The following is a 27,341-nucleotide window of genomic DNA, read 5'->3' on the forward strand; positions in this document are numbered from 1 at the left end:
GAAATAGAAATAAAGAAGCTTACATTTGGGTTGAGATGGATTCTTAATGTTCTGGTATTTAATACTGAACAACAAACCTTAGCTTTATTAATAAATAACAGCTATCTTTCCCTTTTTCTTACACTTGATTCACATTTTTCAGTGGGGCACATAGCATTAGTTTAAAATGCTTTAAAAGTTGTTTCTGTAGATTGTACATTGTTTCTCACTTAAGAACAGAATATTTAGAGGTAACAGATCTGAAAATAAGCCATTACTTTTATATACTAATGATAAAGATGATGGTAAGAATCATTTTCAGTATGTTTTATATTTTATTTTAAATGGTATTTTAACAATCTCCTTCACTTTTCTTCAGAATTCTGATATTAGGAAATAGGATCAAAGTAAATAAAAATGTGTTTAAAATATTTATTTGGATTTAAATATATTTCCTAAGAAAAAGAGGTAGATGATCATATTCATTTTTTATTCCTAATTCTTTAGTTCCTGGTTCATAATAGACCCTGGAAATATTTGTGAATGGAGGATAACACTTGAGTCAGTATCTTCTTAGAAAAGTTTTATAACTGTTGTATTAAATAATACAGGATGCAGCATTCTAGTGCATTTTATTTCAGTATTCTTTTCATACTTGATGTCAGAGTCAATCCATAAAATGAGCTGGCTATGAAATGAGTATCCAGCAATCATCTCCCCATTATGCTAGCCAGAATACATTTCAGAACTAAAGTTGCCCCATTCAAGAAATGTGTATTTGCTGATGAGATTCTAAAGAAAGCCACACTTTGTGTCACCCTGGCCCAGTGCTTCAATCGTGCCCAGAATCTCTCCTTTATTATAGGCCTGTTTTTCTCTAAATACCACTTTCTCTTTTGTGATTTATTTAAAAGTATATTTTTAGCTCCTTAACCTCTCTGTTTTATCAGCTTTTTATTTTGTATATTGAATAGGATATAGGGTTTCTAGGAGGGGGATGAAGACGGAGATGAGATCTGTATCCCAACTCTATCAAATGTCAAGCAGTGTGTAGGACATTTGGATAAACAGGTAATTACAGTGCCTAGGACAGTATCTGGCTGAGTCACAACCCCCCTGCCCACCCCCCTGCAAAAGAGCAGTGGTAAAACGTCTCCTTAAGAGGCCTCAGGTCCCCCACTGTTGTGCAGCTGTAACAGTTAGTTCTGTTCCTGTGCAGAATCCTGTCCCTTACATAGAACTGTTTTGGACAACACACCATTTTATTAGTCACACTAGCTGATGTAAGAGATAAGCCTCCTGACTTCAGTGGTTTAGCACCTTATATGTTTATTTTTCACTTGTATTGAACAATGCAGTTTGTTTCTGAATAAGTGGGCTCTGCTCCACATGGTCATTGAAGGACTCAGGCTGAAGGAAGCTCAGTCATCTATAATGTCAGTGTCCAGATTATAGAACTTGAAGGAGCATGATGGATTCCATGTGAGAGGTTTTTATGGGCCAGAACCTGAAACCACAGATGTCTCCTCCCTCTCTTCCGTTGTCTAGCACTCAGGCAGATGTCTTTCCCAGCTGCAGTAGAGAACTGGGATATGCAAGTAGTTGAGTCCCAGAAGAGTGCCTGCTGAGTGGGGCTGAGAGACTGTGTTGAATTTCCCACCTGCTTCAGAGAGTATGTCTTATATAACTGTTTTTTTCTGCTGGTATAGATAGAATAAGTTGTTTTCCTTTAGTAATTGATTCTGTTTCAGAAATCACTTGGGAATTGAAATGGAAGGAAATGTTGTATTTTCTTTTTCTAACACAATGAACTTACTTAAAAAATGTGAAAACAAACATTTGAAGGTTTTTCCTGTTAACTTGCTAGAATTGCTTTCCCTTAGGGGTCACTGCTGTTCTCTTTCCCATTTGGCAGGCTGCTTTTGTGAAGCATCTCTTCTGTGACACCCCCCTGCCCCAGCCTCTTCCTCCCATTCCTGCCTCTCCAGGCACAGTTAGCATCTGCATCTGCAGTGTTCTGCTAGAGCTCCAACATACCTATGTTAGTTGAAGCCATTCATCCACTTATTCATCCGAGCCCCTATAATGTAGTGATAATAATAATGAACAGTACAGTGACGGAAAGAAAAGGAGAGTTGACATTCACTGTGATAGAATCACATACCGAATAGTGCCAAGGACACAGGGAAGGCACTTAGCTCTGCCTTGGGATGAGGGAGAGGTGGAGAATGCTTCTTTTACAGGGAAGAGATTTGGTTCCAGTCTCTTTAATTGCACAAGGATGCTTTCCCTTCCCTCAGTGGTGAAATTTATGAGGAAAGAAGCCTGTCTTCATCATCTCTAACTCTAGCACCGAGTACAGTCAAGCTTATGTTAAGACACTCAGGAAACAGAATTGACTGAATATGTAAGTCGGTAAACTTAGAAACTTTTGTTTATTCCACAGTTTTCATACATTATTTCATCCATTTCTCACAACAGCTTTATGGTAGGGCAGATATTCTTATTCCTGAATTATGAAGAATGAGCCCAAATTCAGAGAGATTTGTGAGTGTACATGCTACATCACGTCAGTCATGTCCAATTCTTTGCGACCCCATGGACTGTAGCCATGAACTGTAGGCTCCTCTGTCCATGGGATTCTCCAGGCACGAATACTGGAGTGGGTTCCCATGGCCTCCTGAGGGGATCATGACCCAGGGATTAACCTGTCTCTCAGTGTTTTGCACATGACACACAATGGGTTAATAGATCTCAGGTGTTCTGCACTTAATCTTTTGCATTTTTCACTCTTGGAAACAAATGTGTAAGTTTCAGAAGAGTGCTTTGAAGCATAGCATGTGCTTTGAGGACAGGACATTAGATCTCTTGAATTCCTTTGCATGGTGAAGACTGTTTATTTACATTGAGTTGAGGGATAAAGTTCTTTTTAACAGAAACAAGAGCTAGTTCTTTTCAGCATGTTTTATAGCTCTTCATATTCCTGCCAGCACGGTTTTATGTGCCTAGTTGGTACTCTATAAGTCTTTCTTAAATAATTGACAGTGGTTTAAAATACATACATCAGATTCACCTAAAATGGACAAGCTTCTTTTTAGAGGCTGTCATTAACTTTTACCAATATCATTGTGTCACAATGGACAAAATTGGACTGTGGTATATTCTAATTCAACGAATTTTGTTTTAATTCAAGGAACGTTTAGTGCACTAACTAAGTTTCCAATTTTCTTTGGCTTTCTCATTCTTTGGCACTTACACTCTTAGTCTGCCTAGGGAAACCCTGTATGGAAGCTCAGACTGGCTGATATTCTTACCACAGCAGTTGGAGATATTTTAAAATGGACTAGCTTTAGTGTCTTCTAATGCTTTAAAAATCTCAAATTTCTAAGAATTGGAGTTTATGATAGACATTCACTCCTTCCATCTATAACTTTCGTATTTTGTACCATAACATATCAGTGTTCTCTACAGAAATATTATGACTTGGTGCTTAACTTATTAAAATTGCAGTCAAGTAAGGTTGAAGGCATGACTTATAGAAATATAAAATTAGACATTTCTACATGGATATTCTGCTTCATGGCAATCTTAATGTCTGAAGACAGACTCATTTGGTCTCTTCTGCTCCTTTCTTGCTCCATTCTCCAACCATTGCCATGCTTGTCATGTCATTTAATGACAAGCTCCAAACCACGAAGATATCCTGACTACTTACTCCCTTTTCTATTTCCTAATTCATGTTCATGCAGTGTTGCATTGACCTCTAAAATGTTTCTGAAATCAGGGGATTTGAGACTGTTTTAAAGCCAGGTGTGAGTATATTGCCTAATCTCCTTAAAGCTATGAAATTAGGGGGAAGGAGCCAAGAGCCCTGTAAGCATTTACTGTCAAATCAGCAAGAGGACTTGTATGAAAAAATATATTAAATTTTCAGGAGGTTTCAGTGTTAGAAACATTTCTCGTCAATCTACTTGAGTAAGAATTTATTTCATCATCTCTGGAAGCACTTGCTTTTTTCAAAATTCTGTAACCAGGTGACAGACTAGGCAGTGGGAATTATTCAAAATATATGGCACAGAGAATGTGGTTGATAAATGTTTAATGAATGAGGAGCTGGACAGATGAACAACAATAGAAATGTCTTGATGAAAGAATCCTGAACTCTGCTTCTGTTTTCCGTTTTTGCTTCACAGAAATACATATTTTTGTTTTGGTTCATTTTTGTAAGAGCAAGAGGAGTGCCAAGTTTTAGAAAGACAGACCCACCTTTCATATTAATCATTACTAGGGAAACACCACTCATGCATTAGTTTATTACCTAGTGGCATTTAATCTGCAGGACATCCAAGAGAGTGCTTTAGAAAGGGTCTGTGATTGAAGACTCAGTGGTGCCAATTGTATGTTTAAAAAGAAAGAAATTAATGTCAGGGGTATATAGATTTTAATCTCCTGTTATTCTGATAGTAGTAATGTGCCCAGAATTTTGGGAAGATTCTTGAGGCTTTTCTTATCCATTGATTGCCTTATTGCTAATATTTCTTTGATGTAATAATGTTAGCTATATTTAATAAATGTGACATAGTAATATTTATCCTGAACTTATCCTTCAGCCACAGAATAATAGAGAACAGCAGAATATTAAGGTGATAAAGTTCAAGTACTAAGCAATGACGGTCAATGAGTTTTTCTGATTAATTATTCCAGCAACTTCTTGCAAGTTAATTTTGTTACACCATATACTGAAAGGTTGAAAGATAATTACTTCTTATTTTCTGTTTGTTTTGCAGGGAAAGATGGTGAAAGGAATGGGAGGGGCTATGGATCTAGTGTCCAGTGCCAGAACCAAAGTAGTGGTCACCATGGAACATTCTGCAAAGGTAAGGAGGGCTACTTTTGGAAATTCACACTAGGCTGAAATCCTGTGCACCAGGTCATGTGGCTGTGGTTTTTATTGTTTGCTCTGGATCACTCAACTTGATAGTGTTTATATTTTAGACCAAAACATTGCAAATAAAGACAGTTATTTATTATCATTCAGCTAAATGGTTTAACTTTGAAGCAAACATCAGGGCATTCTTTGATTATTTGCCTCACATGTGCATTAAAGGTAAAAGCTATAATGTCTTCAAAGGCAGTAAAAAGATGTTAGGGAAGAGGTGTTGATTCAGGTTTGTAGATATTTTTAATTTGGGGGCCACACCCGGCGGCATGAGGGATATTAGTTCCCCAACCAGGAACTGAACTCGTTCTGCCATACAGTGGAAGCTCAGTGTCCTAACCACTGGACTGCCAGTGAATTCTGATTCAGGTTAAAAGATGGTTATAGTGGTTGCTATTTCTGTGAAAAATGAAAATGCAACAGAATGTGGGTTTTTAAAAGCAGTTTTTTTCATATGGATAATATGGCCTTTTACCAAGGCTGTGGAGTTGCCATTTTGAGAAAGTGTTAGAAAATGATGGACTTGGTAACAGCAAGTGGTCTATTCTGAAGAATATTACACTTTTATTTTGATTAATTATTCAGTGTTTATTGAATGCCTATTCTGTGTTGGGCACTGCTGAAATTTGGCTGTGACTAAAAATGGACAAGAATCCTTGACCTCGTGGTGTGTAATTAATGATAATGATGATATCATTATCCTACAGTGTTGATGGCTTCCATTCATTGAGCTTACTCTGCTCCAAAGGTACACTAAGCTCTGTGTGTATTTGTCTGTACAAGCCCATGAGCTTGATATAGGTATTTGTTGTGGGTCCAGAAACAGAGTTTCAGTGAAGTTAAGTACTTGCCTGAGGTCACATAACTAGTGGAACTGAGATTAGTCCTGATACCTCTGACTTTGAAGCCCAGTCTTCTAAATGCCAAGTTATCAGTATGACTTCCTTTCTTATTCCTTTTTTATTTATATTTGAACTAGCTGAGCTTAATTGCCTTCCTGACCCGAATCCCTGGGCTTCTGGTAATTTGCAAAGTTGATATTGAGTGACAAGTACACTTTTCACTCTCTATGCCCTTTGATCATTCTCCTTTTAAAAAATTCTTAGTTTTGAAACAAAAACTATTTGTTTTCACCTTGTTGTTGTTGTTCAGTTGCTAAGTCCTGGACTGCAGCACGCCAGGCTTCCCTGTCCTTCACTATCTCCCAAATTTTGTTCAAACTCGTGTCCATTGAATCAGTGATGCCATTCAGCCATCTTGCCCTCTGTCATTCCCTTCTCCTCTGTCGTTCCCTTCTCCTCCTGCCCTCAATCTTTCCCAGCATCAGGGTCTTTTCCTTGATACCTGCTGTTTTGAGTGGAAGTGGTAGTTCATTTTCACTTTTTTTATTTGGTGATGAAGTGTTGTTGGAGAGCCTGGATCTGAAAGATTTGCATTCGACTTGCTTCCCATGGGGAGTTCTGTTACAGAATGATATGTGTGATGAAGCAGTTTCATTGTGAAAACTGTAATAAATACAAAATTATCATAAATTGCTTAGTAAACACTGAAAACTGAGCCGTGAAGCATAAATATGGAACAATAGAAATGAAACCAACACAGGTGACTTCTGAGCAGTGCCTGGCAAAAAGCATCCAAAATACTCCATTTCAGAGACAAAAGAATGCCAAACATGCAAATCAAATCCAGATTTTTTCCAGAACATAATGTCTATTTGGAGGAAACTCTTGCCGACTTTCCTTTTGTTGTTCCTTCAATGTTGACGCATAGGCAGTGAGGTCCGACTCATTTCAGATTATTTTTGTGCATTCGTTTTCAAAACATTGGGCCTGTATTTAGCAAATTCTCTCTCTCTCACTTCTCTTTTCCCCCCAAACTGTTTTCTTTCTCCTCAGCTGGAATTTTTGATAGAGGAAACATGGCACTTCAAACTTCTGATTAGAAGCCCTTATTAAAGCTTTTCATAGAAGGAAGATACTCTTTTTTTTTTTTTTTAGCATTTCTTGTTTTTCTTCTCTCAATGAGGAAATTGGCAGTGACTTTCAGACCAGAACTGAAGTTAGATATTTTCCCTAGATACTTTCAGTTGAACAAACTAACAAAAAGTATTCTTGTGATTAAGAGATTGGTTCAAGATGGTAGAATAGAAGGACATGTGTTTATCTGTCTCCTCTTGTGAGAGTCCCAAAATCACAAGTAGCAGTTGAACAACCATTGACAGGAGGAAGCAGTAATAATAGTGATTTCTTCATACTTCATAGTTAGATAACCTTGAAAACTGGGCTTCCCTGTTTGCTCAGTGATAAAGAATCCCTCTGCCAATGCAAGAGACACACGTTCGATCCTTGGGTTGGAAAGATGCCCTGGAAAAGAAAATGGCAACCCACTACAGTATATTTGCTTGGGAAATCCCATGGACAGAGGAGCGTGGTGGGCTACAGTCCATGGGGTTGCAAAAGAGTTGGACATGACTTCAGTTCAGTTCAGTCGCTCAGTCGTGTCTGACTCTTTGCAACCCCATGAATCGCAGCACGCCAGGCCTCCCTGTCCATCACCAACTCCCAGAGTTCGCTCAGACTCAGATCCATCAAGTCAGTGATGCCATCCAGCAATCTCCTCCTCTGTCGTCCCCTTCTCTTCCTGCCCCCAATTACTCCCAGCATCAGAGTCTTTTTCCAGTGAGTCAACTCTTCACATGAGGTGGCCAGAGTACTGGAGTTTCAGCTTTAGCATCATTCCTTCCAAAGAAATCCCAGGACTGATCTCCTTTAGAATGGACTGGTTGGATCTCCTTGCAGTCCAAGGGACTCTCAAGAATCTTCTCCAACACCACAGTTCAAAAGCATCAATTCTTCAGCACTCAGCCTTCTTCACAGTCCAACTCTCACATCCATACATGACCACAGGAAAAACCATAGCCTTGACTAGATGGATCTTTGTTGGCAAAGTAATGTCTCTGCTTTTGAAAATGCTCTCTAGGTTGGTCATAACTTTTCTTCCAAGGAGTAAGCGTCTTTTAATTTCATGGCTGCAGTCACCATCTGCAGTGATTCTGGAGCCCCCCAAAATAAAGTCTGACACTGTTTCCACTGTTTCCCCATCTATTTGCCATGAAGTGATGGGACCAGATGCCATGATCTTCGTTTTCTGAATGTTGAGCTTTAAGCCAACTTTTTCACTTTCCACTTTCACTTTCATCAAGAGGCTTTTTAGTTCCTCTTCACTTTCTGCCATAAGGGTGGTGTCATCTGTGTTACTGATATTTCTCCCGGCAATCTTGATTCCAGCTTGTGCTTCTTCCAGCCCAGCGTTTCTCATGATGTATTCTGCATAGAAGTTACATAAGCAGGGTGACAGTATACAGCCTTGGCGTACTCCTTTTCCTGTTTGGAACCAGTCTGTTGTTCCATGTCCAGTTCTAACTGTTACTTCCTGACCTGCATATAGGTTTCTCAAGAGGCAGGTCAGGTGGTCTGGTATTCCCATCTCTTTCAGAATTTTCCACAGTTGATTGTGATCCACACAGTCAAAGGCTTTGGCATAGTCAATAAAGCAGAAATAGATGTTTTTCTGGAACTATCTTGCTTTTTTGATGATCCAGCGGAGGTTGGCAATTTGATCTCTGGTTCCTCTGTCTTTTCTAAAACCAGCTTGAACATCTGGATGTTCACGGTTCACATATTGTTGGCTTGGAGAATTTTGAGCATTACTTTACTAGCATGGGACATGACTTAGCAACTAAATAACAACAAACCTTGAAAACTAACCAAAAGAAGAGTTTTCCTATCTTGCCACCTTCACTTTTTACTCCTGGAATGTGATTCCTACTATATACTGTTTACCTGGACTCATTGTTACTAGCCCAACTTAAGGAAACACAAGGACCTCACCACTTCTTTCCTGCATCTTTTGTCTGCCTGAAGATTGGTAGAGGTTGGAAAGAAAAGAGAGAGGAGAGTTCTTTCACTCCTAGTGGCCTCTCCAGTTAATGACCAGTTCTTTTAGACATGCCAGGTAACTTCTACTGCCTTATGACTAATCGGACAGCCTAGGGGGAGAATCCCTACAGTTTTCTAAGATAGAGTGGATAGTTTGCAGTGAAGAATTAAAATCTGAAGAAAGAAATATAATCTTATATTCTTGGGCTGCTAATTTTTTTTTCAGTAAGTGGATGGAGCCATCAGCTGGTCTTAAGTATAGCTTTCTGCTCCTTTTCTTCATCTATAGGGTTATAGTTGTAGGTTACTTACAAATATAGCATGGCCTAATGTTTACAAATGTTTTAATCAAATGAAGGAAACTTTCTTTGCAAGTCTTTGCAGCCAGCCAGCAGCTTCTGGTATTTGAAGCCTGGCTGCCTACCATGCTGCTCTAGAATAACCATCATAACATTTTCCTTGCCTTGAAACTGCCTCTGGAGACATAGAGCACGCACTGGTGTCAGACTGGCATTGTAGAATGGCTTTCATTTAAACTTAGGCATCAAGGTTCCAGGCAGAATTACAAAAAAGTAGTGGTAGTTTTTGGTGTCTATCCACCTTCTTTTTTATCTTCTTTTGATCTCTTGGCATGTCCTTCTTTTGCCCTCTAAAAATGGGGAGAAATAGGGGAAAGGAGTATGAGTTTGAGTCCTCACTAGGTGCAAGGCTCTGTGTATGGCATTGTAGATACTGAATCTGTTAACCACTCGGTGACCCTGTAATGTAAGCCTGGGATGTAGGCAGGTCAGAAACTTGTCCAGGTCAGCGGCAGAGCTTGAAGTTTTAGTCAGTTTGGTCTAGTCCATGTTCATCATACAATTCCATGCTGTATCCTCACAAGAGTTACCTCTGTATCACCATACAGTTACCTCTGTATCACCATCCCACCCACACTGGCCATTTTCTGGAAGCATCAGGTTTCAGAATTACTTCTTTCTTTTTTATCATTTTTCCTGGTCAAAGCTCTCCTTGCTTTGTTGAGATGGATATCAGCAAAATGTTCATTTATTTTTTTTATTGGCCATGTCATTTGGCTTGTGGGATTGAACTCCTTGCTCTCACTCAGCAGGGACAGCAAGGAGCCCTCACCACTGGACCACCGCCAGAGAATTCTCTCAGCAAAATATTTAAAAGAAAGCAACAGAATTGTGTCACTTAGTACGCATCTCCACTTCTTCCCTTTGTATTAGAACCCTCCCAGGCTGTAGCTGGGCACATTGTAGCCCAGTGACAGAGTACATTCTCCAGACCTCCCTTGCGTGGTGTTGTTCAGTCACGAAATCGTGTCTGACTCTTCGAGACCCCATGGACTGCAGCACGCCAGGCTTCCCTGTCCTTCACATCCCTCAGAGCTTACTCAGACTCATGTCCATTGAGTTAGTGATGCTATCCAAGCATCTCATCCTCTGTCATCCCCTTCTCTTCCTGCTGTCAATCCATGTGACCAAGTTTGAGTCAGTGGGATTTGAGCATTTGAACCCATGTAATTTCTGGATCATACTCTTAAAGATAAAGCCCATTTCTTTGGACTTTCTTTGCCCCTCTCTGGTCTTCTGAGAAAGACCTTAACTATAGCCTTGGACCCAAAGTTGTAAACCACATGCTACCCCAGTGCAAAGCTGTTCTCAACAACCTGGATCCCTAGGTACCACATCTTCTTTTTTATTAGTTCCTCCAGGGCTCCATGTAACTTCATCCAAGGCCCTCTGCACCTCTGACCCTCTGCATCTTTCTTGGATGCTATATAAATTTTTGGCCCCAACAGTTATTCTTCACTTAGCGAATCCCTGATCCTTATTTCCACACTGGAATGGTCTGATGAATTTTAGGACTGTATTTCTTCCCTATTAGATAACTCCCCCCGATTGTTCCATAACTACCTCAGCTATAACACTTATACAAGTAAAATCATCATTTCCTCTAAAAATCTTCCATCTGCTAGCACAACTCGAGAAGTGATGATGTCCCTGCCCCTTCTGGAAATTACCCATGGAATTTCTGCCCCTCCCCCGGCACCAAGCACTGTACGTATTGCATCCACAACACCCCTGTGATCTGCTCCATCCTGTCCATTTCTGCTTGTTTAGGTCCTTGTCACATCTGCATAGCATCCCAAAGGTCCTCTTTCTGCTAGACAGACTTTCTTTCCTGGTAACCAGTCATGCCATGCCACTGCCAAAGTGACTAGTCTCAAACTAAAGCTGGATTGAATTAGGGCCACATTATTTAGCTTACCTGAGCCTCCCAATCTTTTATCATCAACTTTCCAGCAGCCCACCTCATTCTGTTTCCAGGGCTTCGCTTCTTCTAGGATCTCTACAAATACATCGTGTTGTTTCAAGTTCTTAGTTGTTTCCATGTTCTGTTCTCTTTCTTTTTATATATAGCTCACTTTGACCTCTACCTTATCAAATATAAATGAGCCAGCTTTTTATGAATTTGCTGGCTTAGCACCTTCCATCCTCTGACGAATATTCTTTGATGCTTTTTCTGGAAATTTAGCAGAATTATTGTATGTAAGTATGTTAACTTACTTGTTTCTGCAGGCACCAAATATTTGTTGAGTACCTACTATATGCTGAGCACTATAATAGGCTCTGAGGAAGTTAAAAATAGAAAGATGTGGTCCTTCATTTAGACAGATCATAGTCTCATGGGGATAGAGTCATAGAAACCAATACTTAGAATAGTTACACATCAAAGTGCATCTCATGGGATGCAGCATTTGCATGGAGATCTGATGGATGGGGCAAAGTTTGAAGGGACCTGTGTGTTGCAGGTTAGAGGAATAGGCACTGGTGTTGGAGGGCAATGCAAGCTAAGATCCCTATTGTCAGAGACAAAAAAGAAGAGTTGGATGGAAACACACACACACACAGTTCTCCACACAGTGGAAGGAGTGATGTTTTTAAAATATAAATCAGATTATATTACTTCTTTCTGGGCTCAGAAACCCTCCAAGGCTTCCCATCTCCCTTTGATCAAGTTCAGAGTGCTACATATGATCTCTAAGGCCCTCCCTGGTTTGTCAACATCAATCCCAGTAGCTCTGTGATTCCAGCTACTGGGATTCTCCCACTTGCCTACTGAGCTCTCAGTTCAGTTCAGTCGCTCAGTCATGTCAGACTCTGCGACCCCATGAATCGCAGCACGCCAGGCCTCCCTGTTCATCACCAACTCCCAGAGTTCACTCAGACTCACGTCCATAAAGTCAGTGATGCCATCCAGCCATCTCATCCTCTGTCATCCCCTTCTCCTCCTGCCCCCAATCCCTGCCAGCATCAGAGTCTTTTCAGATGAGTCAACTCTTCACATGAGGTGGCCAAAGTACTGGAGTTTCAGCTTTAGCATCATTTCTTCCAAAGAAATCCCAGGGTTGATCTCCTTCAGAATGGACTGGTTGGATCTCCTTGCAGCCCAAGGGACTCTCAGAGTCTTCTCCAACACCACAGTTCAAAAGCATCAATTCTTTGGCACTCAGCCTTCTTCACAGTCCAACTCTCACATCCATACATGACCACAGGAAAAACCATATACTTGACTAGACGGACCTTAGTCGGCAAAGTAATGTTTCTGCTTTTGAAAATGCTGTCTAGGTTGGTCATAACTTTTCTTCCAAGGAGTAAGCGTCTTTTAATTTCATGGCTGCAGTCACCATCTGCAGTGATTTTGGAGCCCCCCCAAAAATAAAGTCTGACACTGTTTCCACTGTTTCCCCATCTATTTCCCATGAAGTGATGGGACCGGATGCCATGATCTTCATTTTCTGAATGTTGAGCTTTAGGCCAACTTTTTCACTTTTTCACTCTCCACTTTCACTTTCATCAAAAGGGTTTTTAGTTCCTCTTCACTTTCTGCCATAAGGGTGGTGTTATCTGCATATCTGAGGTTATTGATATTTCTCCCGGCAATCTTGATTCCAGCTGTGCTTCTTCCAGTCCAGTGTTCCTCAGATGTACTCTGCATAGAAGTTAAATAAGCAGGGTGACAGTATACAGCCTTGGCGTACTCCTTTTCCTATTTGGAACCAGTCTGTTGTTCCATGTCCAGTTCTGACTGTTGCTTCCTGGCTTGCATACAGATTTCTCAAGAGGCAGGTCAGGTGGTCTGGTATTCCCATTTCCTTCAGAATGTTCCACAGTTGATTGTGATCCACACAGTCAAAGGCTTTGGCATAGTCAATAAAGCAGAAGTAGATGTTTTTCTGGAACTCTCTTGCTTTTTCCATGATCCAGCAGATGTTGGCAATTTGATCTCTGGTTCCTCTGTCTTTTCTAAAACCAGCTTGAACATCAGGAAGTTTACAGTTCACGTATTGCTGAAGCCTGGCTTGGAGAATTTTGAGCACTACTTTAGTAGCATGTGAGATGAGTGCAATTGTGCAGTAGTTTGAGCATTCTTTTGCATTGCCTTTCTTTGGAATTGGAATGAACACTGACCTTTTCCAATCCTGTGGCCACTGCTGAGTTTTCCAAATTTGCTGGCATATTGAGTGCAGCACTTTCACAGCATCATCTTTCAGGATTTGAAATAGCTTCACTGGAATTCCATCACCTCCACTAGCTTTGTTCGTAGCAATGCTTTCCAAGGCCCACTTGACTTCACATTCCAGGATGTCTGGCTCTAGATTAGTGATCACACCATCATGGTTATCTGGGTCGTGAAGATCTTTTTTGTACAGTTCTTCTGTGTATTCTTGCCACCTCTTCTTAATATCTTCTGCTTCTGTTAGGTCCATACCATTTCTGTCCTTTATAGAGCCTATCTTTACATGAAATGTTCCTTTGGTATCTCTAATTTTCTTAAAGAGATCTCTAGGCTTTCCCATTCTGTTGTTTTCCTCTATTTCTTTGCATAGATCACTGAAGAAGGCTTTCTTATCTCTTCTTGCTATTCTCTGGAACTCTGCATTCAGATGCTTATATCTTTCCTTTTCTCCTTTGCTTTTCACCTCTCTTCTTTTCACAGCTATTTGTAAGGCCTCCCCAGACAGCCATTTTGCTTTTTTACATTTCCTTTCCATGGGGATGGGTCTGGATCCCTGTCTCCTGTACAATGTCACGAACCTCCTTCCATAGTTCATCAGGCACTGTATCTATCAGATCTAGGCCCTTAAATCTATTTCTTACCTCCACTGTATAATCATAAGGGATTTGATTTAGGTCATACCTGAATGGTCTAGCGGTTTTCCCTGTTTTCTTCAATTTGAGTCTGAATTTGGCAATAAGGAGTTCATGATCTGAGCCACAGTCAGCTCCTGGTCTTGTTTTTGTTGACTGTAAAGAGCTTCTCCATCTTTGGCTGCAAAGAATATAATCAATCTGATTTTGTTGTTGACTATCTGGTGATGTCCATGTGTAAAGTCTTCCCTTGTGTTGTTGGAAGAGGGTGTTTGTTATGACCAGTGCATTTTCTTGGCAAAATTCTATTAGTCTTTGCCCTGCTTCATTCTGCATTCCAAGGCCAAATTTGCCTGTTACCTCAGGTGTTTCTTGACTTCCTACTTTTGCATTCCAGTCCCCTATAATGAAAAGGACATCTTTTTTGGGTGTTAATTCTAAAAGGTCTTGTAGATCTTCATAAAACTATTCAACTTCAGCTTCTTCAGCATTACTGTTTGGGGCATAGACTTGGATAATTGTGATATTGAATGATTTGCCTTGGAGATGAACAGAGATCATTCTGTCATTTTTGAGATTGCATCCAAGTACTGCATTTCGGACTCTTGTTGACCATAGTGGCTACTCCATTTCTTCTGTGGGATTCCTGCCCGCAGTAGTAGATATAGTGGTCATCTGAGTTAAATTCACTTATTCCAGTCCATTTTAGTTTGCTGATTCCTAGAAAGTTGACGTTCACTCTTGCCGTCTCTTGTTTGACCACTTCCAATTTGCCTTGATTCATGGACCTGACATTCTAGGTTCCTATGCAATGTTGCTCTTTACAGCATCAGACCTTGCTTCTATCACCAGTCACATCCACAGCTGGGTATTGTTTTTGCTTTGGCTTCATCCCTTCATTCTTTCTGGAGTTATTTCTCCACTGATCTCCAGTAGCATATTGGGCACCTACTGACCTGGGGAGTTCCTCTTTCAGTATCCTATCATTTTGCCTTTTCATACCATTCATGGGGTTCTCAAGGCAAGAATACTGAAATGATTTGCCATTCCCTTCTCAGTGGACTGAGCTCTAGCCAGACTCTATTCCTGTAAGTTTCTGGAACATTCCAAACACCCTCTGCCTCGGGGCCTCTTTGCTTGTTGCTCTCTGTGCCTGGAAAGCTCTTCCTCAGGTATCTGCATGGCTTTCCTCCTCAGTTCAGTCAGATCTCTGTTGAGAATACCAGAGCAGCTTCCCCTGACTATTACACAAAGTGAAATTCCCCCCTCTTCTGATGATTATTCATCTCCTTTCTGCACTAGAATGTGAGTTCCATGAGGGCAGGGGCTCTTTCTATCACAACAGCTGAGGAGAATCATGCCCAGTGCATATTAGGAATCAGTAATTGTTGAATTCATTAATTTGAACATACTTGACCAGTTTTAACTTTTTCCAAGCAGTTACATGTTCATAAACTGCCTCTATTTTATCATTATAACACTCTTTTGAGGTAAGTCTTAACTGTTTTCCTTCTAAAGATAATCCAACCAAATTTCATGGAGATTAAACATTCTGATAAAGGTCAAGTAGAAAATTAAGACCAAGTAGAAAATTAAGACCAGACGCAAGCTGAGAACCTATATATCCTGCCTCCCTTTTCTGTTACTAAACTTTTCTGTCTGGCAACTACCATCATCACTAACAATATAAAGGAAAGTTTTGTTCTCAGTATTGTGTACTGGAAATGTGTTCCTAAGGGTATAACTCTCAGAGCACAAAAGCAAAGAAATTCAGTCATAGTTGTCATTTATTGGAAACAGGCAAAGCTCCAGTACTTATTTTTGAGAACATAAATGAGAGCTCTATTTCTGAAACAGGCTTAGGTTTTATTTTTATTACAGTAGGAGGCTTGGATTCTAAAGGATAAAAAGAGTCATAATTATATTGTTATGAAGATGAGGATAAATCTTTGTGAATAATATTTTTATTAAGTCTAATCTGTATCTGATAGCAAAGCAGTCATATCAAAATGTTGAATACTGTTTTACTTTGTCTTTGCTTCTTAAATATAATGTAACTTATTTTTTAACTTTTATATTGGGGTATAGTTGATTAACAATGTTGTATTAGTTTCAGGGGCACAGCAAAGTGATTCAGTTATACATATACATATATCTATTCTTTTTCAAGTTCTTTTCCCATTTAGGTTATTATAGAATATTGAGCCAAGTTCCCTGAACTATACAGTAGCTTCTTGTTGATTTTATGTTTTAAGTATGGCAGTGTGTATAGGTCAATTCCAACCTCCCATCTGTCCATCCTCCCCACCTTTCCCCCCAATTAGAAGTTTGTTCTCTAGGTCTCAGATTCTGTTTCATATGTAAGTTCATTTGTCTTTTTTATCATGAAGTTGAGAATAAATCTTTGTGAATAATACTTTTATTAAGTCCATTTCATATATGATAGGAAAGGTGTCATATGGAAATCTTGAAGACTGTTTTACCTTGTCTTTGCTTTCTTTTTTTTTTTTTTGTGCAGAGGAATTATACAAAGTATAGATGAGATTTATTCATCCTTTTTAATTTGGATCAAATATATTACCAAAGGCCGCAAATATGAAAGAGTTTTTAAAAAAATGCTTTCTCAGATACATCCTTGAGATAATTTTCAACAACATTGAAAAGTATCTCAAGATAAAGTAATTCATAATTAACAGTTTCATTTGGTTTAATTTTTTTTCATTCATAAGAGCTTGTCTCTGTTTTATAATTTGTTAATGAAACTTCTTGGCTAGGCTTGTTTGGAAAAAAAAACAATATTCACCATTAAAAATAGAAATCCTCACATGGTTTTGTCTTTTTTATTTGTCCGTTAATGATGGACATGCCTGCAAAAAAAAATGTTATAATGGAAGAAAATAGCAGAGCACAACCCAGCAACCAATAAAGCCCTTTAAAAAGTCTTATAGAATTTAATGAATAACATTAAGTCCTGTGATCTTGAGTATCCATAGTTCTTGATAGGAAAGCTAACACTTCAGTGATGGAAAGCTAACAGTTCAGGGATGGAAAGAGAAAACAATTTCTGCTCAGTCCTGGACTCTGCCATCCTTTGTCTAGAGACCATAGGATGCAGTCTTTGGAGAGAAAATAAAAGGCCATGATAAAGACCTTTGTATTATATTGAAGAAAAAAGGCCTTCTATTCTAAGGTCTCAAAGCCCTAAAGACTACTTTCAGGGAAATGACTTGCTGTATCTATTGTCTCATTTGGCTGGTCTTCCCCTGAGAATGTGCCTGTGTAACTACAAACTGTTATTATATCCACTTGTAAAAACCATTTGTAATAGCAATTGCTCTCCACTTCAGAGCTAGCTGAGTCTTTCCACTGAAATCCTATGTGGATTGTTGGCATCCTGACCAAATAGGTGCTATGTAAAGGCTAAAAATATCCCATGAGGATAAACTCAGTGTGAGTAATATGATCATCATCCTGTCCTTTTATTCTGTGTACCTTGATTTTCTTTCTTTAGCAAGTCACATGTTTCCCTTCTAGGTACCGTACCAACCATCACAGTGATTTGACAGCCGTGGGTTTTGTAATAGAGTGTTCCCCAGTTTTTTATGTCTGTTCTGTGTGTGCTTGTGTGTGTGTGTATAGAAGGAAGGGGTGAGGGCAGTGGCACTCAGGTTTCTTCCATGATATTTTGGCATGCTGTAAGAGAGACCTGTCCTTGGTTTTGTTTCGCCACCAGACAAAGTATGGAGTATTCCTTTGGCAGAGTCAGCCTTTTAGCCTTGCTTTTCAGCAGATGAATGTAAACGTTGCAGCTTTAGGAGGGAGCAGGCAGAAGAAGTAGAATAAGTATAATTCACTCAGTTTCTGTCTTACACTTTTGTATGCTTCATAATGCAGTCCTTTTTCTTTTTTCTTTTTTTTTGGCTTTGCCACATATCTTGTGAGATATTAGTTTCCTGACCAGGGATTGAACCCAGGCCAGGGCAGTGAAAATGTGAAGTCCTAACCAGTGGACCATAAGGGCATTCTCTATAGTAAGTCTTGAGGTGTCTTTGCTTCTCCCTTTGCTCATGCCTCTGTCTATCCCCCCTAGGTTCCTTTGCACACTTCTGTGAGCTTTATTTCTCCTAGTGAGCTCAGAGACGCTCAGGAGGTAGAAGTACATTTCCTAGGACTAAAGCAGCCTGCAGTAGACCACAGACACTCAGCCACACGATATTTTACAACTCTAATGCTGCCAGATTCCTTGGATCAGAATTGTAATAGTCAGACAGCATTTATTGATCACTGTGGTTTGTCTAGTACTGTACTCATTGCTGAAGATACAGAGATAAATTGTTTCAGCATCCAGGGAGCTCAGAGTCTAATAGTGGGTAAAGAGAAGGCAACAGTTATATCTGTGGAGAGCAAACACAGGAGTGCCTAAGCAGTGCAGACTGAGAATATCCCTTGGACACTGAGGGTAGGGGCACTCTATAGGGGATGTTGGAGATGGTTTCTCCAGGGTAGATGACACCAGAGCCAAGTCATGAAGAGTGGGGCGGGTGTTGCCATTCAAGTGTGGAGTGAAGGGGTACATGGAGTGTGTTTCAGGTGGCATGAACACACCCTTGAAGACTTGTTCCCTTAAGGAGCAACCACCTTCTAGACTTTGCCTTATTTGTACTTGATCACAGGGCTTTCCCAAAAAAGACACGTGAAAGAAGAAATAATGTTGGGGCACATTTAAGAAACACTTAACAGAAAAGATGGGCATGAAATGGGGTTTTATGTAAATCAAAGTCTTACATGAATGCTCTGTTGCCTCAGATGAGTGTTGACATGGAATGCAAAAATCACTGTAAAATAGAGAACTTGTTATCTGGGATTAAGTTTATTGGTATAACATGAAGCTTGTCATGATGACAAGGGGTTTATTATCATTTAACCAGAATTATTTATACTGAAGAATTTAGCAAAATTGCACACAGATTATCTAAAGAATTAAGGAGACATCACCATGAAGCAAGTTATAGAAAGTATTCGGTTGGATAAAAACAAAATGGTGGTTTCCTAGATTTTGTAGGAGGTCTGTAAGTGATGCAGTGGGGAAGAGAAAGCTGGAGAAGCAGGTGGAGGAAAGAGATTTAAATGTTCACCAAGGTTATGATGAAGTTAGCAAAGAAGGAAATACATATAAAAATCAGAAGCCTTGAGGACCAGTCAGAGCTTTTTTGATGCTTCACTTGGTGTCTGGTCATCTACCTTTTCTGACATTTCTTCGTGGAGAAAGAAAGGAGCAGATTGATGGAGATGAACAAGACACCACTCACCCTAAAAATTCACAAGTAGATTCAACCCCTCTCACTTTACTGCTCTTTCAGAACATTCCTTCCTGCTGTGATCAGGTAAGGAAGAAGACTTGGCAGTTGAAAAGAAAACAACAGCACAAAGAATTTAAAGGACCAAATGACAATTAAATGGAAGCGCTAAAATGAAACACCCGGTCTTTGGACTCCTAATAAAGTGTTCTTTGCTACCCCACTACACTGCATCTCTTTTGGGGGATTTATTTTTTATTGCTAAAAACCCAGTGATTGTTCCTGCTTTGTGAATCATAGCACACTGTAAGGCTCAGCCTGGCGTGGTTAGAATAGAGTGCTCAAGTGAGAGTTAGTCATATCTTGGCTTCATAGCTAACCTATTGTTGAATATTGAAACTGTGACATTCTTTAATCCTTCTGCATCTCATTTTCTCTTTTTCCTTGATCTGTGTTATGTCTTGAAGCTCAGGGTGAATGGAGTCATCTAAATACCTTGTTGTCACTGCAAGAATACTGTTGGTGCTACCATCCTAGGCCAGCCATATGGTTTGCTCCCAAATATGGGTTGCAGTTTCATTGGTTCTGTGGGTCTCAGGAAGTCTGTTTAGGCCATTTTCTGTGTAATTCTGTGTTCAACTTCATTGAGGAACTTAAGACTTCCCTGAAAAATTCCCTGGTGGTTTAGTTGCTAAGTTGTGTAGGACTCTTTGTGACCCCATGGACTGTGTCCATGTAGGTCCCCATGTAGCCTGTCAGGCTCCTCTGTCCATGCGATTCTTTAGGCAAGAATACTGGAGTGGTTGCCGTTGCCTTCTCCGGAGGATTTTCCCCACCCAGGGATCAAACCTGGGTCTCCTGCATTGCAGGCAGATTCTTTACCATCTGAGCCACCAAGAAAGCCTAAAGAATTCCCTAGTAGATTGTGGAAATGTTCAGTATACGTTATGTAAACAGTTCAAGGTTACTGAGCACTTGGTAAGTGCTGGACACTCACAGTCACCCCTGAGGTATAGCAGATGGATAAGCATAGACACAGGATCCTTGCCCGGCTAGTGTGGAGTGGAGTGAGGCTTTACACTCAGGTCCTTTGACTCTGCTCTGAATCACTGAGCTGTACTGTTTACATGGAAAATGATTTTTGAAAGGTATGTCTTGGTGATATGCTGTGCTGTGCTTAATTGTTCGGTCATGTCCATCTCTTTTTGGCTTCATGGACTGTAGCCTGCCAGGCTCATCTATCCATGGGGATTCTTCAGGCAAGAATACTGGCATAGATTGCCATGGCCTCCTCCAGGGGATCTTCCAAAGCCAGAGATTGAACCCAGGTCTCCTGCATTACAGGTCGATTCTTTACTGTCTGAGCCACTAGGGAAGCCCAGGAATACTGGAGTGGGTAGCCTATCCCTTCTCCAGGGGATCTTCCAACCCAGGAATTGAACCGAGGTCTCCTGCATTGCAGGCGGATACCTTACCAGCTGAGCTACCAGGGAAGGCCCTCGGTCTTGGTAGGGCACAGTTAATTCTGGTAGTTGAAGTTCTCCGAAACCAGAGTTGGTTGTTCATTGGAACCCAAGTGGCTGCTTTCATACCAGATGTAGATCTTGCTCAAATAATGGGAACTAAGTAAGAGCTCCCCACAGAAAACGTTCCTTGGAGGCCCACAGATTGTTCACTTTGTTCACACGCAGACCTGGAATTCATTGTGACATGTCTTATTTGAGTTATATGATGTGCATGGAGTCCTGACAACTATAGAAGTTCGAACATTCATCATTAATTTCAGCTCTTTAATTAAGCGTCTGTCACACGTGCAAGCTTTCTTTGAAATCTGGGAATGAAAATAGATCATTAAAAATGAAGCAGAAAAGAGGTTTCATTTCTACAGCTATAAATTTTCTTACACAGTAAGGTCTAGAAAGATACAGTTTTTTTGTTAAAAGTGTAATGTCTATCCACTCTCTCCATATATATTTAGCACTAATTTTGACTAAATTAAAGTAATACAGTTTGTCATTTTTTGAGATTCACCCAAGATTCCCAATGGAATTCCCCTTTTTTTCCCATTCATTCATTCAAAAAACACTGAGTATCTTTCGTGCCGTACACTGGATTAAGTATACTAAAACCTCTTAATTGCTCATATGTTGGTTCATTGACATGTTATCAGAAGGAGTAAAATCTTAAGCCCAGTTATTTGAAATCCTTTGCTTCTGATCATACTTGGTATGGTAGCAGTTTTGAGAGACATAAGTCAGACAGTGGTGCATAATTGAGAAGGTAAACTTGGAGATGGCTTAAGATGATGATGGCATCATGTGTGGTGCTTTTAGACCCAAAATGGAAGCAGTAGGAGCATTTTTGCCATTTTAAATAGAGGATCTAAAATGTGACAAATTAGCCTTCAGCCTCAAGGGAAATAGTAATTTAGGCTTCTGGCGCTTGATCCTTAGAAAGGAGCTTCATCATAATCAGAAGAAAACGATCTGAAGATCAGATCATCAGAGCTAATGTTTCAACTGTGCAGCAGAGACGTGCCCCATCGGTCAGCTCTGTACTGCGCGGGGTTGGGGGAGTAGGGAATGGCAGAAAGGGGCTGATGGTTGGAAACCTGCTTCCCATCTCAATCCCTCCTTCATATTTGAAGAAAAGGTAGTATAGCTGAAGGAAACTTTGAAAAAAAAAAAATATGACTATAGACCAGCACACACATTTTACCAGTGAGCAGATAGAGGCCCAGATATATTCCAGGAAAGGCAAATAGCTATATAAGAAAGTGAATATAATCATGGTTTTCCACACTGCCTGGGGCATCAGTGAGCCATTTTACAATCATTTTGCCAGCATGGTGTAAATTCTGACTATTGAGTTATGTACGAATTGTGACATAGCTACGCTGGGTGAACTGAAGATGATGAAGCATAGAGGTTTGCAGGAGAGGAAAGTCTTCTTGTGCCCCTGTAAGAAGTTAATAGATAATACCTAAAGCTGATTAATTAAAACATAAATAGCTGGGTCAACATAGTATTTAAAAATACAGAGTTTCAATGGAACAGAATACAGAGCCCAGAAATAAAATCACACACCTTTGGTCAATTAATCTTCAACAAAGGAGGCAAGAATATACAATAGAGAAAAAACCGTCTCTTCGATAAGTTGTGGGGAAACTGGACAGCTACATGTAAAAGAATGAAATTAAAACACTGCCTAACACCATACACAGAAATAAACTCAAAATGGCTTAAAGACTTAAATATAAGACATGACAACATAAAACTAGAAGAGAACATAGACAAAACATTCTCTATCATAAATTATGGCAATATTTTTTTAGAGCAGTCTCTCAAGGCAATAGAAATAAAAGCAAAGATAAACAAATGGAACCTAACCAAATTTATAAGCTTTTGCACAGCAAAGGAAACCATAAAATGAGAAGATAATCTACAAGCTGGGAGGAAATATTTGAAAAAATGGAACCGATAAGGTCTTAATTTCCAAAATACACAAACAGCTCATACAACTCAATAGCAAAAAACCAGACAACCCAATGAAAAAATGGGTAGAAGACCTAAATAGATATTTCTCCGAAGAAGACATACAGATGGCCAATAAGCACATGAAAAGATGCTCAGCATTACTAGTTATTAGAGAAATGCAAATCAAACTACGTTGAGGTACCACCTCATTCCAGTCAGAATGGCCATCATTAAAAAGTTTACAAATGCTAAATGCTGCAGAGGGTGTGGAGAAAATGGAACCCTCTTACACTTTTGGTGGGAATGTAAATTAGTACAGCCACTGTGGAAAACAGTATGAAGGTTCCTCAGAAAACTAAAAATAGAGTTGTCCTGTGAGTTAGCAGTCCCATTCTTGGGCGTATATCTGGACAAAATTCTAATTTTAAAAGATACAGGCATGCCTACGTTCATAGCAACACTGCTTACAATAGCCAAGAAATGGAAACCTACACGTCCATTGACAAATGAATGGATAAAGAAGATATATATATGCACACATGTATACAATATTACATATCAAATAATATCCACATTAATTAATATATATATACTAGAGTACTACTCAGCCATAAAAAGGAATAAAATGATGCCATCTGTAACTATATGGATGAGTCTAGAGATCATATTGAGTGAAGTAAGTCAGACAGGGAAAGAAAAATACCTATGATATCACTTACATGTGGTATCTAAGATACAACACAATGAACTTACCTATGAAACAGAAACAGCCTCACAGACATAGAGAACAGAATTCCTGTAAGGGATTCTCTGGCAGTCTGGTGGTTAGGACTCAGCATTTTCACTGCTTAGGGCTCAGGTTTGATCCCTTTTTGGAAAACTAAAGTCCCACAAGCCATGTTGCTCAGCCAAAAAATAAAAATAAAAAGAAACAGACTTGTGAAAGCAGATGGGCAGGGGAGGGTTGAATTGGGAGTTTGGGTCTAATAGATGTAAGCTATTGTATATAGGGTGGATAAACAACAAGGTCCTGTCATATAGCATGGAAAACTATATTTAATATCCTGTAGTAAGCCATAGTAGATAGTGAAGTAAAATTTGTTATAAAATAAAAAATTTTTAAATGCAGAGGTGAGAAGAAAATGTATAAAAGTATATAGAAAAATGCTAAATAAAGTTGAAATTGATTTCCTGTTCAGAGTATGTCTAAGGATACAGAGGGGAGTCCAGAACTGCTGTTTTCTGTGAATATATTACTTTTTCAACAAATATAAATAAAACTTGAAGGAATGTATAATATGCATTTGCATCCTATGTATGCCCCCTACCCTTGGTAAAAAAAATAACTCATTTGTCAAGGAGACCCTTCCTTGGGAGATCTAAGGGTGGAGACTTGAGAGATCAAATCTGTGGCTGGCTGTTTCCCAATTAAACCAGCTATGCCTTTGGCTACTCATTTGTATTTCTCCTTAAATTACTGCAGGAACACAAGCTGCCTCTAGAAAGGTGAAAGCATGATAGCGCAAGGTTTTGAAGCAGCCTGTACTTAGGAGACAATTTCTCTGATAATTCCTTTTGTCCTGTCTTACACCAATTCTAAATAAGAATCAGCCCCTAACTACTCTTTTTGATGTTTTTTAAAACAGGGAAATGCACATAAAATCATGGAGAAATGTACATTACCTCTAACAGGAAAGCAGTGTGTCAACCGTATCATTACTGAAAAGGTAAAGTGCCTTTCTCTTTTATTTCCTTTAGTGCCTGCTACCTTTTTAAAAAAATGTATAAGCATTTTAGAACTTTTTGTTGTTTTCTAAAAGTGTATTACATTGATAGTCTTGGGATTAATTTAATCTGTGGGTAGGCTGAGCAGGAAGATTCATCAATTTAATGTTTCTGGATGCATAATTCTTAAGTGAACTTCTCTGGAAGTATACATACACACAAAATTGAACTCCTCCCCTTGGTAACTTTGACAGTGTGATACAATCAAAGAAAAGTTATATTGAGCCTTATGACTAATACAATAGATGATCTATACAAAGTTAAGAATATGTTTATCATTTCTGTCTTCTTTGATTTCCTGAATCACAAGTACACATTGTTGGATCTCATTTTAGGAAACTCAGTAAAAATTAGGTTTTAACCATTTAGGTACAAATTGCAGTATGGCTCCCACAGTGAACCAGAAAAATCTGTTCTTTGGTTATTGCATAAAGTGGACTTCAGAATACACCTGCGTTTTAGAGGACCTCTAGATATTATCTTCTTTGATAGAAAATTGTTACTGGTAAATTGAAACTAAGAGAGCAGCATCACTGCAGGTGCTGTAGTTCCTTTTCTACCCAGATTTGAACCTGTGATGCTGGAATGACATTGTTCTCGTAAGTAAGCCAGGAGGGTGTCATTTGAATTGTTTTGATTCAGTATTTTGATGAACCACAGAACAGAATTCTCTAGATCAAGAGTTTGTTTGTTTATTTGTTTTTTCATAATGGTGCTGTTCCTTTTGGTATCAGTCTGGTTTAGAACCCTCATTCAGTTGTGGTTCAAGGCACCCTAAAGCAGCCTTTTGAAGCAGAAGGCTTATAATACTTTTCAGAAGCCACATTTTAAGGAGAGTTTTGTCCTAAAATGGTGCCTGCCCCTAGGGCAGTTTATATCCATAAAGATGACATGTAGAGAAGAACAAGCAGATAAAAGGGCACAAATTTAACCTACCATTTATTCCAAGTCTTATCATTTCTTAAATTCCTCCACAATCATGGACAGGACTTGTTGAAAAGAATCCATTACTTTGAAATCAAAGACAAAACAGTCCTTGCTCCTGTTTTCTTTAATAAAGTAATGCAGTACAGCTTCTATGGGCAATCCCAGCCACATTTTACCCCAATCTTCCTCTTCTCCCTGGCCCCCCTTCATGTGCGCCCTTGCCTTGTTCTTACCAGTTTAGTGCTTTCATGTGGAACGACTCCCATTCAACTCTGCCTCCCCAAATTCTACCCATCTTTTAATATAATTTTCAGCTTCATCATGAAGAGGTTTCAGATAACTTAGCACTCACAGTTTCACCCTCAGAGTGGCCCACCATTCATTTTGGCACTTACCATCTAATATAGGGGCCCCTAGCCCGCCGGGTACCCATCTTAAACCTGGCTGGCGCAGCCAGAGGTGAGCGTTAAGATGAGCAACCAAAGCTTCATCTGCTTCTTCCCATCGCTCCTTGTCTTTCACATTACCACCTGAACGATCCCACCTGCTACCCCCAGTCTGCGGAAAAATTGTCTTCCACTAAACTAGTCCCTGGCACCAAAAAAGCTTGGGAACTACTGATTACATGCCTGCATTTTCTCATGAGATTACTTATATGTTATTTAACTTTACTGCCATTTAAAAAAGCTTTCTACGCTTTCTCTCCATCTGCACTATTGTTTTGTACATCCTTTCATTTCATAAGTATTTCTGAGCTCCTTCTCTGAGGCAGGCTATTGCCAACAGTGGGCTCAGAAAGGAGGACAGTCTGCCACCCAGGAGCATGTTCAGGGGGAGCTGACATCCAGCATCCAGAGGTGCCAGAAGTTAGAGTGATGCATGGAGTAAAGTGCACAGGAGAGATGTGCCAGGTCAGATGCTGAGTTGAGAACACAGAGGAAGGCTGTGTAGCAGCTCAAGAGAGTCTCAGGAAAGCTTCTAAGTGGTATCAGATATAAGTTTTTCTCTCTTTCTCTCTCTCTCTTCTTTTTTGGCCACACCGCACAGCTTTTATGATCTTAGTTCCCCAACACCAGGGTTTGAACCCAGGCCCTAGTAGTCTCAGCGGTAAAGAATCCGCCTGCCAACACAGGAGACATGGGTTTGATTCCTGGGTCAGGAAGATCCCCTGGAGAAGAAAGTGGAAACCCACGCCAGTATCTTTCCCTGGGGAATCCCATGGACAGAGACGCATAGCAGGCTACAGTCCATGAGGTCGCAAATAGTTGGACAGGACTGAGGGTCTCAGTGACAACAGAACAACTCTCGGCAGTGAGAGCTGAGTCCTAACCACTGGACCACCAGGGAATTCCCATCAAATATAAGCTCTTAACTGCAAGGCATTTCACAGTCTGAATCTTTTCTCCTCCAGTCTGTTGCTCTCTTTTTGCCTTAACATTCTCCCCACCTCTACCATCCTAAATGCTATGAACTATGTGGCATCACTTGCACCTTCCCCCCCAACACACACCATGTTCTTCTGGGACTTTGCACATCCTGTCTCTCTCCCTGGCATGCTCTTCCCACCGTAGCCATCTGGCTAATTCCTGCTCATGTTTTATGTCTCAGCTATTTATTCTTCTGGCAAACCTTCCCTATCTGTCCCCAAGTCTTGTCATTGCTTCCCTGAATCTTAGGACTCCACCCTAACTTAGCACTGTATTGAAATAACCTCTGAGCTCTGCCTGTCTCACTCATTACTGTTTATCAACATTGAGCATAATGATTGACCTGTACACAGTGAATGCCTGTTGAATAAATACCATACATTCCTTGATGAGAAAATTAATAGATTGAGT

At 39.8% G+C, this 27,341-nt stretch overlaps 1 protein-coding gene across 4 annotated transcripts in view; it reads left to right on the plus strand.

Annotated features, from left to right (window-relative positions):
• Positions 1-27,341, plus strand: part of OXCT1 (3-oxoacid CoA-transferase 1) — a 163,371-nt gene that overhangs the window by 123,243 nt on the left and 12,787 nt on the right. For all 4 annotated transcript variants that reach the window (XM_004017014.6, XM_060400459.1, XM_042233822.2 and 1 more), the window contains exons 14-15: positions 4,767-4,856; positions 24,438-24,518. In XM_004017014.6, the coding sequence (XP_004017063.1) occupies positions 4,767-4,856; positions 24,438-24,518 (171 nt within the window). The remainder of the gene's footprint in view (positions 1-4,766; positions 4,857-24,437; positions 24,519-27,341) is intronic.

This window comes from Ovis aries, chromosome 16 (assembly GCF_016772045.2).
Source record: "Ovis aries strain OAR_USU_Benz2616 breed Rambouillet chromosome 16, ARS-UI_Ramb_v3.0, whole genome shotgun sequence".
Taxonomy (NCBI): Eukaryota; Metazoa; Chordata; class Mammalia; order Artiodactyla; family Bovidae; genus Ovis; species Ovis aries.